General features: G+C 40.1%; 1 protein-coding gene across 1 annotated transcript in view; it reads left to right on the forward strand.

Annotated features, from left to right (window-relative positions):
- nt5dc1 (5'-nucleotidase domain containing 1) overlaps positions 1-15,632 on the forward strand; it is a 92,899-nt gene that overhangs the window by 60,767 nt on the left and 16,500 nt on the right. The window contains exon 9 of the mRNA XM_080882207.1: positions 7,445-7,566. Within this exon, the coding sequence (XP_080738333.1) occupies positions 7,445-7,566 (122 nt within the window). The remainder of the gene's footprint in view (positions 1-7,444; positions 7,567-15,632) is intronic.

The following is a 15,632-nucleotide window of genomic DNA, read 5'->3' on the forward strand; positions in this document are numbered from 1 at the left end:
AAGGCTCAAATATATAACTTTTGCACCGACTGGAGGTTTCAAAATGTTGTTAAATGTTACATTAAAATATTATTATGATTTCAAATATATAAAAATAATAATCTGTCACTTTAAAGAGTACCATCACATAAAACGTACTTTTAATTAAACAAAAACAAAACATCTTTTTTCAATTATCTTGTACGTGTTTGTCATATTGTGTAATTACTGCTGCATGTCTGCAATTGAATATATTGGCTTTGCCACATTAAACAGCAAAGTGGCATCATTTTGAGTCCAATGATCTGGTAATACTTTTTAAGGAATGGTGTTGTGTAAGTTTACTGTAGCTGACCTCTGTAATATGAATGTTTCAGGACATATAAGAGTGTACGTTAGTGGTTATTAACACCGACTTATTGGGTGTGGTTTCTGGACATTTTCAGTTTAAGCCAAAGCTTAATTACAGATGTAAAAAGCTCCTCCAGACCATTCCCTGTGGATGATTTGACTAAAACAGGTCAAACTACACTGGCTCATGTTTAGTTTGCAATTGAGAGTGTTTAAAGGATGGACAAACCCACTGGTTTTGGATTCTACATTATGAAAGTGACCTTATTTGAAAAAAAGAGGGTGGAATGCAAGTTTATCAGCCAAGAATATCAAGCTTGGCTAGTCACCAAAACTAAAGGGCAAGGGAGCCTTGACCTCCTTGGCTCACTTGTGACCTCAGTAAACACATTCCTAAGGCGAGAGGCGGCGTACACCCTGGACAGGTCGGCAGTCTATCACACAGAGACAGACAAGCATTCGCACTCACAGTCACACCTATGGACAATGTAGAAATATTAATTAAGCTAACCCCAATAATTGCTTATGTTTGGACTGTGGGAGGAAGCCATAGTACCCGGAGATAACCAGATGGTGGAGTTCTTTCTGACGTCAACTGTTCTAACCCCACACCTGTGCTGCTCCATTTACAACAGGCTTTTATTACTTTATTAGTCTATTGATGGGAATGAGAGCTTACTCCAGCTATAACCACCACAGATTTTACATTTAACCTGAATATTATAAACAGCTGTGCGTTCTGTTATTGACAGCACTATCTGCAGCTTCCATGTAGCTTCTCCTACCTGCCCCAACCCCAGACATCTGCTCCTAGATGCTGGTGGTGAAGGCGTGTCCTGGGACAGGGGTTGTTTCCTGGTATGCTCCCCATGTCTGGATTATCTGGCTGCCAGCAAGAAGACTGGGGATGCATTATGTGTGAAGACGGGATGATCCACTCACTGAAATATTCTCTCCCTCGCCCTTAGCTTTGCCACGCTGGCAGAAGTAGCATCGGCATCTGGCCTCTATTCTTTCTTTTTTTTTAAACTGAAATCGTTGCTTCTTGTTCTGCACTCTTGACATATTCTCATTTTTATTGGCCAATAAAGTTTATTTAGAACACTTCAAATTTATTACACTAGAGCTGATATTTGAAGACCCGCCAAGCATGCTCAATTCATTGTCATGAAGGTGAGCGCGCAGAGCTGATCATCAGCTCGTAAATGATTGGTTTAAGAACAACGTCCACTTTCCTTCTATATTCTGAAGACATTCAGATTCACAAATTGCATTTACTTCCTCATCATCTGCAGATTAGGTAACACTACATAAAAGTACTCTACAAGTACCTGGATGGTGTACTTGTAGATGGCCCTACTGGTGGTGGTCAGAGGGCCCGGTGGCGCCAGTGTCCAGCAGCCTCGCCTCTGTCGGTGCACCCCAGGGCAGCTGTGGCTACAATGTAGCTTGCCATCACCTGTGTGTGAATGGGTGAATGACTGAATTTAGTGTAAAGTGCCTGTCATTCTGGGACAGGATAGTTTTATCTGTTCAAATTCGTCAGTTTCTGAAGCCTGAAAGTCGTCACCAGTAGAAGAAAAAACTGGTGTTACAGAAACAGGACTTCTTAAGAGCTGCTGCTTATCTCAGCTGCACCATTTGCACTGCTCTGAATCCAAACCACATGACCCCATCACTCTCATACCCCAGTGTCCTTGCAGCTGAGTATACACGTGTGCATGAGTATTCGCAGATGTTCAGGTGCTCATCCCTCGTCTTACTGTTTTTTCTCTCCTGTCAAAATGTTTCTAGCATATTTAACCTGAGTTTGAACTCGCTCTGTGGAACACTGTCTTTTTTATCGCAGAGGGTGAAGGACTCCTTTTATCATTATGCTGCTGCTGGGTTTTAGATGCAGTGAGCCCTCTATCCTGCTTCACAGAGAGGAGAGTGTAAATTCAGACAGGGAGCAAGCGTTTGCCATTGTTTAGGTTGACTAAGGAGGCTTACTGCAGAAAGTCAAACAGTCATACAGTATATAGCAGCTTCAGAAAGTTTTCTTTTTGCACATTTGCATTTTCACAAAGTTTATTTTAGCAAAAAAAACTGTAAGAAAATACATACTTAAAGCTGTGAATTAGTTTTTATAACTATATGAAATATTTACAGTATAAATGTGTAAAATTACAGGATATTTTCTGTAATTTTACACATTTATTTCTTACAATTTAAACTCAAACAGTCAGTTATTGAAAATGATCTATAGGAAGCTGCCCAGCATTGTTAAATGTGATGTTGTGATCATCGTGCAGTTAATCATTACTGAAACATTGGGGATTACATGTCTGTATCCCAGTTCCACTTTTGCTTATTATCTGCACTAACAAACAGCTTCTCTAGAAGGAACTTCTTTGCTAACATCAAACCTGTAGCCAACCAGTGGAAAACTCTTATTCGCGTTGTTATTCACAAGCTCTGTATTCTGAAAATGACACGGGTGTTTTACCTCCACAGAACCATGGCTCTGACTTTTCGGAGAGAAAAGATGAGATTTGTTAATACCTTGGCTGACAAGTGGTGTTTGTTAAGGTTGGATTGAAACAAGAGGGGCATGGCTGGATCTGAATATGGCAGTCTTCACTGTGCTGCTTTCATTCGTAGTCTGATTTTCCCCTTCAGTGCTGAGCTGAGATAAGGGCTGCCGAAATGCAGTTTCTATCAACAGCAGCTCACGTCTTTGTAGAGTCATGGAATACTTGGAATCAAGTTACCAAACTAAACCAAACAGAAACTTCAGAGGTTTTCTACCATTTCGATTGTCTTTTTTTTTTTTTTTACTTTTTATTTTATTTATTTGAACAACTCACTTGTCCATTACGCATACAGTTTCTTCAGAATAACAGAATACAAAGAGGGTCACAAACTCAAGACAGTGAAATTAGAAAGAAAAAGGAACAAACAAATATATGTATAAAAATATAAATACATATATAATAATAATTAGAAAAATAAGATAAAGTAAAACAAAAGAAAAAAGAAAAATAGGAAACATGCCTGTGGTGTCAAACATTTCCATCGTTCATTTCACATTCTTTTCTTTTTTTCTTTTTTTTTGTATGCCCATCTTCATTCAGTTCAGTCTTTGTTTTTTTTTCTTCTGCTGTACGTCAACCATTTTCCCCAGTTCTTCAAAAAGCGTTCTTCCTTTAATTTTAGTTTATGTGTAAAGTTCTCCATCTTCATAATGTCCTCCACAATTGCTACCCACTGCTGCTTTCCTGGTGTTTCTGTCTTAAGCCAGTTTTTGGTGATGGCCTTCTTTGCTGCCAAAAGGAGAATCTTTGTCGCATGGAGTCACACAAACCACCTGCAACTCAACACCTCAAAGACTAAGGAACTGGTTGTGGACTTCGGGAGGTCCAGAGAAGGTCCACTGCCGGTTCAGATAGAGGGGGAGGAGGTGGAGGTGGTCAACAAGTACAAGTACCTCGGGCTGTGGGTGGACAATAAACTGGACTGGTCATGCAACACAGAGCACCTGTATAAAAAAGCCCAAAGCCGACTGTACTTCCTCAGGAGGCTGAGGTCTTTTAACATCTGCAGGAAGCTCCTGAGGATGTTTTACCAGTCGGTGGTTGCTGGAGTACTTTTCTATGCTGTGGTGTGCTGGGGGAGCAGCACAGCAAAGAGGGACTCATCCAGGCTGGAGAAACTGATCAGGAAGGCTAGCTCTGTGGTCGGCATGAAGCTGGACACTCTGGTGACAGTGGCAGAGAAAAGGACATTAAAGAAACTGATGGACATTATGGACAATGCTGGGCATCCTCTGCACACGGTCGTAAACAATCAGAAGAGTCTGTTCAGTGACAGGTTGCTTCTCCCCAAGACAAGAACTAACAGACTTAAAAACTCCTTTGTCCCACACGCCATCAAACTCTCCTCTCTGGAGGGGAGAGGGAGGGGAAACAGGAGGACAAAGGAGGGGGGAACAACTAAGCTGTAGTGCCTCTTCACCTCACTGTACAATACCTTGTGCAATACTTTTTGTAAATAGTCAACAGTGCAATAGACTCAATACTTGAAATGTGCAATTCACTTGTATTTTTATTTTTTATTCCTATTTATTCTATTTATCCCCTTTGTATATTTTATTTATATTTGTCTCTGTATTTATATATGTGTGTGTGTGTGTGTGTGTGTGTATATATATATATATATATATATATATATATATATATATATATATATATATATATATATATATAACAATTCTGTAACTGTAACTTCGGTCGTTGCTGTGCTTTTTGGAAGTCGAATTTCCCAGAGGAACCCACCCGAGGGATTAATAAAGTTCTATCTTATCTTATCTTATCTTAATCTTAGCCAGGTAACGATCCTTTACATCTACAGTACCTTCCAAGTACCCTAGATACAAAACAAGGCAGGTTCTAGGAATAATATAACCTAATATATCACAGAGAGCCGAGTGAATTTTAACCCAGAAAGTGTGAATTTTTCTGCATTTCCAGAAAATGTGCTTATGGTCTGGTTCATCCCATCCACACAGCCTCCAACATTGTTTTTGTGTATTGGTTTGTTTATTTTTAATCTTAGGTGTAATAAAATAGCGAATTTGATTTTTCCAGATGAATTCTCTCCACCTCAATGAGTGAGTTGTATTCTTATGTTCTTTCCATGTTTCATACCACACCCTCTCAGTGATTTCTTCACTCAGCTCTCTTTCCCATTTTACTTTAACATATACAGTTGATTCCTGTCTTGAGTCCATCAAACATTTGTATAGGGTAGACACTGATTTTGGAATAACACTTTTATATGCCAGTATAATTATTTTTATAATAGGATGGATTTTGTCTTCCTTTATTTTTATGTTTTTATTAACGTAATCTCTCACCTGTAAGTATCTGAAAAAATCCTTGTTTTTTAAGTTGTATTCCCGTTTTAATTCTTCAAAACTTTTAATTTCTCCTTTTTTGATTACCGTAATTGTCGGGCTATAAGCCGCTACTTTTTGCACCAGCTTTGAACCCTGCGGCTTTTAGTCAGGTGCGGCTTTTCTATGGATTGTCCATGATTGTTGTCATATCGTAAGAGGATTTGTTTTGTTTGTTCTGCTGTTGTACGGCACTACGTTGCCTGGCGGAAGGATCGGGGTTCAAGAGTGGTATGTTGGTCACGTGTCCGTCCGCCAGGCAACGTAGTGCCGTACGAAGTAGCGCGAAAAACAAACTTCAAAGTAGCGCTACGCGTTCAGCGGGAGGCGTGGATGATGAGCGGCGATAAACTTGCGAAAAGCAAGTTATGCCCAACTCCACCGGCGGATTCTGACAGCGTGGAAAAGTGCGAAAACATCCACGATCACCAACGGATTTCTAAGGGCTGGACTGCTGCATGATGGAGAGGAGGACACCGCCACGGCCCTTCTGAGGGTGTTCGACTCTGACAACGAGGATTTCTTTGGTTTTGAAAGTGACAACGAAGGAGAGAAGCGGAGAGTGGATGACGAAGCCATCCTGAGCCTGTTCGTATCCGACACTGGAGAAGAGGACTTTGGTGGTTTTAGTGGGCAGGAAGAAGAGAAAGATGGTGAATGACTGACTTTTCTTCTTGTTAAAGCTGTGTCACTGCACCTGAGCCTAAAAGGTAGGCTGAATCTATTGTTCTGGTGTGCTGTAGGTTACTGTTATGTACTACATGTGCAAATATGTACCTATAACTTGTTTTTCAAAATATTAATAAAAGGGGTGTGTCTCCAAACAGCCATCTCTTTCCTGACAATTCCCTTTGTGCATATTCTCTTACATATGATGAGTCAACATTGAAACACCTGCGGCCTTTAGTCAGGTGCGGCTAATGTATGTACAAAACAGGATTTTCCCCTGATTTTAGCTTGTGCGGCTAATATTCAGGTGCGCTTTGTAGTCCGGGAAATACGGTAATAAACAAATTGCTGTGATTCCCTTTTCATTCCAATTTTTAAAACCAAGATCCAATTTTCCTGGTCCAAATTCTTCATCGAAGGCTATCCATTTTAGCAAACCAAGCTCTTTACCAATTCTGAACTCCTTTACTGTATCATACAATACATTTAATGTAAAGGATATTATTGGGTTCCTATCTTGGTCTTTAGTTACGTATTCAGGGATCTTTTTTATACCCATGTTTGTTTGAATTGGGACATTGAGTGTGGAGAGCTCCACATCCTTCCAGCGAGCCCCATAATCATCACTACACCAATATGTTATCTGGCGTATCTGTGCAGCACGAAAATATTCTTTTAAATTAGGAAGCGACATTCCTCCTTTCTCCTTAGTAAGCTGTAAAGTAGTGTATCGTACCCTTGGCCGCTTGCCTTCCCAGACAAATCTAGATATATACTTATCCCATTCTGAGAATTGGGTTTCAGGTAAGCTTATCGGAAGAGAGAGGAATAAATATAGCAATCATGGTAAGATATTCATCTTTATCACATTTATCCTGTCACTAAATCCTAACGGATATGTATTCCATCTTTCCATATCCTGCCTTATACATTTGAAGAGATGCAAATCTAGCCCGATTAATAGCACTGTAATTTAATCCTCTGAGGTCGACATCCTCATCAGTCGCAACCCAAATTCAAATTCTTAGCCTGGGCTATCAGAATATGTCATTTTTCGTGGTTGCATGATTTTCATTAAAATGCTCTTCCAAATTTTGGCAATTGAGGAAATAAGAAAATAATTATTCCAACTTTTTTCAAAAAAGTCCATTTTGGACTTTGAAATAGAGGGTGAGGGTCGTGTTGGGGTTAGATTTACAACCTATGATCAACTCAGAGGGTTAAAAGGTTGAATGATTCTGAAGACCTAGTAAAGAATCATAAAGTAATTTAAAAGACAAATTAGAGCTGAGGATAAGATGCTATTTGTACTTCCCTGTTCTGTTTTTTCACAAACACTGAGATTTACTCTTTGTTTCCCTGCACAAATGACGCTGTACCTCTGCCACTGAGTTGTGTGGTTTTGTCCTGGATTACTGGAGGTTTTGCTGGTGTGTCTGCTCCTGCAGCAGCTGGCTTGTTGGTCAAACTGCTGCGACTGTTTTATATTACCCATTTTTGCTTGTGCAGTGAACGATGTGGAGGAGAGCGAAGGTCTGCCATCGCTGGACAAACCCGGCTGGTACTCCCAGGGCAACTGGCCACACCTCCACGAGTTGCTCAAGAAAATGACGGGGAAACCAGAGCCCAAGGTACACAAACCACCTCATACACTACAGCAGGCAGCCAGAGCTCTGGCTCACTTTGAGGTTAGCTCCAACTTCAGCTTTTGGCAGGCACTGAAAGAGATGAAGGCTTCATGATAAATACGCTCAGGGAGATTCACACTAGAGTGATGAAGAGGAGGAACATGGCCCCTGGCATGACTGTTGACAAGGCAGGGGTGTGACAGCATGCTGAGAATTCACTGATAGAGCCAGTATAAGCCATTCTTAGAGACACTTCTTTCCCTCAAGAAAACAACAGTTAACCAACATTCAGTCCCACACGACAGTGGTTTGTTTAATTGACAAGACTAAGGGAAACCTTATTTTTTGTCATGTACATACAGATATATTTATGACTTCTCAAATTAAACATGGAAAAAATTAGCTAAACTAACTAAATACTGTGGTCAACTCCAGCCAAGTACCTCTGGCTTCAGACTTTTCTAAATGCTTGGCTTCAGACTTTTTCTTCCAAGGAGCCACGGTTTTTTTTACATTTTTAAAGTGGTCTAGAGCAGCGGTGTCCAACTCCAGGCCTCAAGAGCCGTTGTCCTGCAGGTTTTAGATGTGTCCTTGATCCAACACAGCTGATTTAAATGGCTAAATTACCTCCTCAACTTGTCTTGTAGTTCTTCAGAGGTAATGAACTAATCATTTGATTCAGGTGTGGTGACCCAGGGTGATATCTAAGGCTACGTTCACACTGCAGGCGAAAGCGCATCAAATCCGATTTTTTTGACCCTATGCGACCCATATCCGATCATGGTATGACAGTGTGAACGGCACAAATCCAATATTTTCAAATCCGATCTGGGTCACTTTCGTATGTTGTACTGAATCTGATACATACCCGATGTTTCAGAAAGCGACTGCTGTGTGAACGGTCAAGTCGCATTAAATCTGTCTTTTACATCACTGACACAAGACAGACGCCAATTATCAAGCGCCCGATAAGACATCGCGAACGCTTCCTGGCCATCCGGTGAAACTGTTGGGAAGACAACGTTGGAGAAATGTTAACATTTTATTTATACTGCATAATCTGCAGATTCTGACAGAAATCTGCAACTATCCTTTGAAGCACCGCTCCTCTCTAAAACAGCAATAAGGATCATTATTAGGTTATCTACATTATTATGTAAATAACAAAATAACTTAAAGCAAAAATTGGGAAACGTGAAGTCCGAAGTCTTTATATTAAGGGCCATCAGTCAAACAATATTGTTTGCTCTGGGTCTAAACAGAGCGCGTTGTGTGTGACATCTTCTTTTGCGCATGCGGCCGCTTTGAGCGTTCACACTTGAGAGCGTTTGCTGTCGCATTTTATTTGTAGTGTGAATGAGCAGACAAAAAAATCGGATTTGATCAAAAAATCGGAATTGAGCATTAAGACCTGCAGTGTGAACGTAGCCGAAAACCTGCAGGACACCGGCCCTTGAGCCCTGGAGTTGAACACCCCTGGTCTAGAGTATTAGTTCTCCAGGCTTTTTGAAGGTCTTTTAAAGTCTTTGGACTTTGGCTGGTTTTTCACGCATTTTCATTCCAGTTCTTGTGCTTCATCATTTTAAGAGGAATTCTCTTTTTTTTTATTGTTTTAAAAGCCATTTTATACTCACTTATGAATCATTCGAGCATATAAAAAGTACTGTTGCGAAACATATAATTTGTTCCCATTTATTTAGTCGACTGTATGTAAAGTGCCAACAATAGAACTGTTTGACAGGTGTAAAACAATATTTTTGCACTACCGTATTTTTCGGACCATAAGGCTCATCGGATTATAAGGCACACTGTCAATGAACGGGTCTGTTTTCATACATAAGGTGCACCGGATTATAAGATGCACTAAGCAAAACAAAACAGTCAGATATGTCAAACTTCACTCAACTCATTCTTCTTGTTCCTCCACTTCCGTACCATTGATTCATTAATGTTGAATTCTCTCGCAGCTGCTCTATTCCCATGTTGTTGCAGTATATTAATGACTAACCTCATATTGTGGATGGATTATCTCAGTTGTTCTCCTGACTGAAGTTTGGTCTGTTTACAGCATCCTGCCTTGTGATTGCATTTGTCCCACACCATTGGGAACCCTCACGTTAACTTTTATCGAGTGGATAAAAGTTAGCGTTCATGCTCCAGCTTCACTGTGTTTATGTTATGCTAACATAGCTGTGTAGCGATCATGTAGCACATCATTATATTCCAGCTAGTCTAACTTCAGTAACCCTACAAAAGTCACTGCTGTTTAGTTTTCTGTCTTCAGTTATGTTGGAAGTGATAGCAGAGCTGTACGTTTTAATTTTTCACAAATCTCTCAGTCAGAACATGCTATATGATGTTTAGGTGGAAACTAGCAAGCTAACTTCTTGCTAACTTCTAACTCCGTTAAATGTAATAAATTTTGTTGTCATGGATGCGTGGATGTTAAATTTAATTGTTATACCTGGTAAAGTGGCAATGCTGATCATTTTATTAAAAACGAAATAATTTAGACAGTTTTTCCACTCTCAGTGATGCCACCGTGTTCGTTTGACTTCGGGACCTTAAGTGGAGTTTGGACCCGGATTACTCCGCAAGGCTCCTGACTACGGTAGCCGTAATGCTCCAACAATCCATCAAGCGGTGCAGCTTCGTAGCTTACCAAAGTTGTACTAAAACATTTTTTGACAGACTTTTGAGCGCCGTGTACCACATAAAATCGGTTCAACATCAATAAGCACAACCAGAATTCACACATAAGGCACACTGTTGATTTTTTAGAAAGTCTACTGAATGTGGGATCACCTCGATTGAGAAAAGAAAGATAGAATAAAAAAGGAGTATCCAGAAGTTTTGGGGCATCCTTGAAGAAACTTGAAGAACTATTCCTGAAGACTCCTACAAGATATTTACAAGAAAGCTTGCCCAAGTAAGATGAGGCTGTGTTAAAGAATAAAGGTGGTCATACCAAATGCTGTAGAACTAAAACAAAACCGAATAGAAAGGATAGACAGAAAGGATCAAAAATAATTGGATAATTGACTGACAAGTAGTCCTACTTTTCAACTGTTTATTTCCCCCACATTAATTGTATTTCGGATTAAAATCTTGCTGACTACTCAAAAAGCTTTGTGTTGACTCATTTGTAGAATAAGACAAACATTTATTTGTATTGTTTGTTTTTATGGATAAAATAGTATTTGCTGCTCTCTTTGGTAGTTGACAGTCTTGAAAATGAGATTTTCAACCTTAATTAAACCTTTATGTGATCACTTAAAGGATATATTAAATAAAACCTAATAAACAATCTAAGAAGCTTTAGGGATTAGCCAAATATACAACTTTCTAGATTTCTTTCTCTATGAAAATAACTTTTTAAAATTTCAATTAAATACTTCATATACTTCATTAAATACTACGTATGTCAAAAGATTTTACACCAGATACCGTCACCTGACCCAATTAACCAAGTTTGGAATTGTCACTCGGAGTCCCCTAGCTTATGATCTGCTAGGGCCAGATAATAAGGATCTACAGACAAGATTTTAGTTGGGAGGGAACAAGATCAGAAATGACAATGGTTGGATGTAAACGTGAATATTTTGGCAGCACGGTGGCACGATGGTTAGCACTGTTGCCGCACAGCAAGAAGGTCCTGAGTTCAATTCCACCATCAGGCCGGGGTCTTTCTGTGTGGAGTTTGCATGTTACTCTCCGGGTACTCCGGCTTCCTCCCACCGTCCAAAGACATGCAGCTTGTGGGGATAGGTTGATTGGATAATCCAAATTGCCACTAGGTGTGAATGTCCGAGTGAATGTGAGTGTGAATGGTTGTCTGTCTCTATGTGTTAGCCCTGCGACAGACTGGCGACCTGTCCAGGGTGTACCCCGCCTTTCGCCCTATGACAGCTGGGATAGGCTCCAGCGCCCCCCGCAACCCTGAAAAGGATAAGCAGAAGCGAATGGATGGATGGATGAAAACTATCAAATAAAGTAGGTATTTATAAGACAATAGCTTATATTTGGTGTCTGGTAAGTAATGCAGCTGTCTTCCAGACAAATAAGCTTCCATCTGTGTGAAATTATGAAATTGTATCAGAAAAACAAGCAATAAAGTGGCATCAAAGCAACAGTTTAGTCAAAAACAGGGCACAGGACACAACTACATAAAAGGAAAAATGCCAGACAAAATAGACCAGAAAAAATGCTGACTCATCTCTGCTCTCAACAGTCTAACTACAAGCCAGCCACAAAACTCCCATTAGACGTTACAATGAAAGCTTTTTGGCTTGTGGCTTTTTGTAGAGAGAAGAGCTGTCCCATACTGGAATGCATCTAAAGGAAAAAGCTGTTAAATAATCCAGTGTGTCTGTGTATGCTCACAGGGATGTATAATTGTGTCTAAAAGGACCTAATTTGGAACAATCATGTCCCTTTAAATTTGATAGATTTTCACATAATACAATGAAATATAAATATGTATGCTCAATGATTACACTTGAATGTTCTACAAGCAATTAATAATGTATGTTATCCATCTATTTTCTTCTCCTTGTCCCGGACAAGGAGAAGAAAATAGATGGGCTCCATCTCCTTTTCCGAGACGGAGCCCACACCTCCGTCTCCGTAGCCACCTACTCTAGTTTGTCCGAGGGAACACCAAGGTATTCCCAGGCCAGCCAAGAGATGTAATCTCTCCAGCATGTCCTGGGGCTTTCTACCAGTGGGACATGCCCTGATGAATCCGAAAGAATAACATCATCTGCAAAAAGCAGAGATGCGATTCCGAGAGCACCCAAGTGGAAGCCTTCCATCACTTGGCTACGTCTGGCTATTCTGTCAATAAAATTATGAACAGAATCGGTGACAAAGGAACTCAGGGTGAACCTCATCTACCTCAGGGACCCTGGTGCCATGTGCACTTATGGACACTTTTGTGTTCGAACATGGTGTTCATTAAGGACAAACTGTGGTTTGATCAGGCAGACCATTCTTTCCAATCAAGCCCCTCCAGGTCTCGGTGTTGTTGCCCACATGAGCATTAAAGTCTCCCAGTAAGAAAACAGAATCCCCAGGTGGAGCACACTCAAGCAACCCACCCAGGAACTCCAAAAAGGCAGGTACTCTGAACTGTCGTTTGGCAGATAAGCGCAGATGACAGTTAGGATCTGTTCCCCAACCTGTTCCCTTGATCTTACGCTTATAAGGGTCTTCTAAATTGCTCTTTGTCTGGTCTCTCACGCAGGACCAATTTGCCATAGGAGACCCTATCAGAGGGCAAAAGCCAGCCGCCAGAACATCAGAACCCTGGGACACACACTGTGACATTGTGATGTTAAGACAAGAACTTTGACAGTGGCTTTGTTAGTGGCTGGGCAAATGGGGTTTAACACCACTGACAGGCAACCACAATTTATACTGATTTTTCAGAAAGCTCACAATTGATCCAAGTAAACACTTAAAAAATTTAACACGAGTATAACTGTTTTTGGACATTTATTCAGAAATGTGAAATGTGATTTTCGCTCACATAATTGTACACATTGAAATATAAATCAATGTGTGTGAAATATAAATCTTCTACTACGGTTGTTGTGGTATGGTGATGTATAAATTTTTAGCACTTTATGATTTCCTATGAAGCTTTCTTGCTTTTGGAAATAAGAGGAATAAGGAAATCTGTAGTTTAGCTGCCAACAATGCCTTAAGAACCATAAGAGCATGTAACTTTTCTTTTAAAAATAATCAGATAAACTTTTTCTATCTAAACTGACAAAATAATTTAGGGCAGGAGAAATGATCTGTAATAGATCAGGCACAGCCAGCACTGCACTGGGCAAACCCAAGTCCAGGTAGTAATACTCATCACCATCCACATCGAAAGTTCCTCTTCCCCCTCCTCCCACTCCTGTGCTCAATGCTCCCCCTGTTCCTCAGCCACGTGGAGAAAGCTCTTGTGGAATTTAGTGTCAACCTGCACTTATAGCTGCTTTAAAGACTCCTCTGGGTTGACCTGAGGCACTCTGTATTTTCAGTTCTCTCCACTTTCACCTGACAGGACTTAAGGCAGGTGGCTTGAATAGAGGCATTCAAGGAAGATTACAATTGACTTACAGGACACTGCTGAAACTACTGGGGTTGTGACTGGACTGATCGGACATGATCAGACAGGTTCTTTGGGTATGGGTAGTTCATTCTGTGTTCCCTGTGTTGTTTTGGGAAAAGCGGCACAGGTTAAAAAGGAAAAAAAACAACATGTGTACTGATTCTGCTGACAGTATTTCACAAGTTAAGAGAAATGTCTGGTTTCTGAGAGTGTAACTGACAAAATGTCTGTTGCCCCCACCCCCCTTATGCTCCAGGCTCCATGCTGCCTGTAGCACAATGGCCTCATTAAGGTCATTCTATATGTTTGCATTGCCTGATTGCCTGATAAAAGAACTACAGACCCACATGGCTGATTCTCATAACTTGACCAAGGGGAAACTTTCATGTGCAGCTTTTTGCCATGAAGGAATCCCATTGGATTCCTAGTCTTTCACCTGCAAACTTTATATTAATACTAGATTTTCTGGTTGGCTTTCAACTTACATAATGAGGCATGACCAGATAAAGTTCCATGCTTACATGTTCTGCAGAATTCATCCTGAAAAACTTTGGTATTATAAGATGGCACGTCAAGTAACTTTGAATTCAATTCTACTTGTATAGCATTTTAATTAATTTGCACCAGATAACCTGTACACTGGAGAGGAACTGCATCTCACTAATTTAGGAGGTCTTCATTTAGTCTGGAAAAAGAGTTTGTTGCTCTAATAAGTCTTATAATAATAATAATAATAATAATAATAATGGATTGGATTTATATAGCGCTTTTCAAGGCACCCAAAGCGCTTTACAATGCCACTATTCATTCACTCTCACATTCACACACTGGTGACTTCCCTAAAGCTAGGGCGTCTTACTGGTCACTGAATCTCTTTTTTTTTCTTTTTCTTTTTTTTTTCTCTTTTTTTCCCCGATCTAGATCCTATAACTTAGTCTATGTACCGTATTTTTCGTACCTTAAGGCACACATATAAGGCGCACTGTCGATGAACGGGTCTGTTTTCATACATAAGGTGGACCAGATTATAAGGCGCATTATGTGAAACAAAACAGTCAGATAAGTCAAATTTTACTCAACTCATTCTTCTTGCTTCCTCCACTTCCGTACCATTGATTGATTAGTGTTGAATTCTCTCGCAGCTGCTCTATTCCCATGTTGTTGCAGTATATGAATGACTAACCTCGTATTGTGGATGGATTATCTCAGTTGTTCTCCTGGCTGAAGTTTGGTCTGTTTACAGCATCCTGCCATGCTATTGCATTTGTCCTTAACCATCGGGAACCCTTACGTTAACTTTTCTTGAATCGAAAAAAGTTAGCATGCATCCTCCAGCTTCACTTATGTTATGCTAACATAGCTGTGTCGCTAGCGATCACATAGCACATAATTATATATACCAGCTAGTCCAACTTCAGTAACCCAAGAAACGTCACTGCTGTTTAGTTTTCTGTCTTCATTTATGTTGGAAGTGGTAGCAGAGCTGTACATCATAATTTTAAGTTTTCATGGATGCCAGGATGTTAAACTTAATTTAGACAGTTTTTAACTCTCTTTTTTTTTTTTTTTTTTTTTTTTTGGCCTGTCCCGTTTGGCTCTTTTGCCATCAGAATTGTTGTCTAAAGGCAAAGAAAGATGCCCAACGGATTTACTTTACCAAACTGACCATCCCAGCCTTGCCGTAATGGTCCATTTGATTCACCTTTTATTGTTTATTTTATTTTCACTTAATGAATACGGGACAGACTTGACTGGGGGAAAGAAGGGGAGAAAGAAAGAGGGAAAGAGAAACAGCTGAGAAAAGGGACGGGGGAGAAGGGCAAAAGACAAAAACCAACAGAACGGGCAGAGAAAAAAAAATGCATATATCAATTACCTGGATCACCTGCTGAGAAAGAAAAAAGAAAGCAAGCAGAAGAGAACAAGAGTAATAGAATAAACAACATCACAATGATATATGGGA

The sequence above is a fragment of the Rhamphochromis sp. 'chilingali' genome (genome assembly GCF_963969265.1).
Source record: "Rhamphochromis sp. 'chilingali' genome assembly, chromosome: 5".
Lineage (NCBI taxonomy): Eukaryota > Metazoa > Chordata > Actinopteri > Cichliformes > Cichlidae > Rhamphochromis > Rhamphochromis sp. 'chilingali'.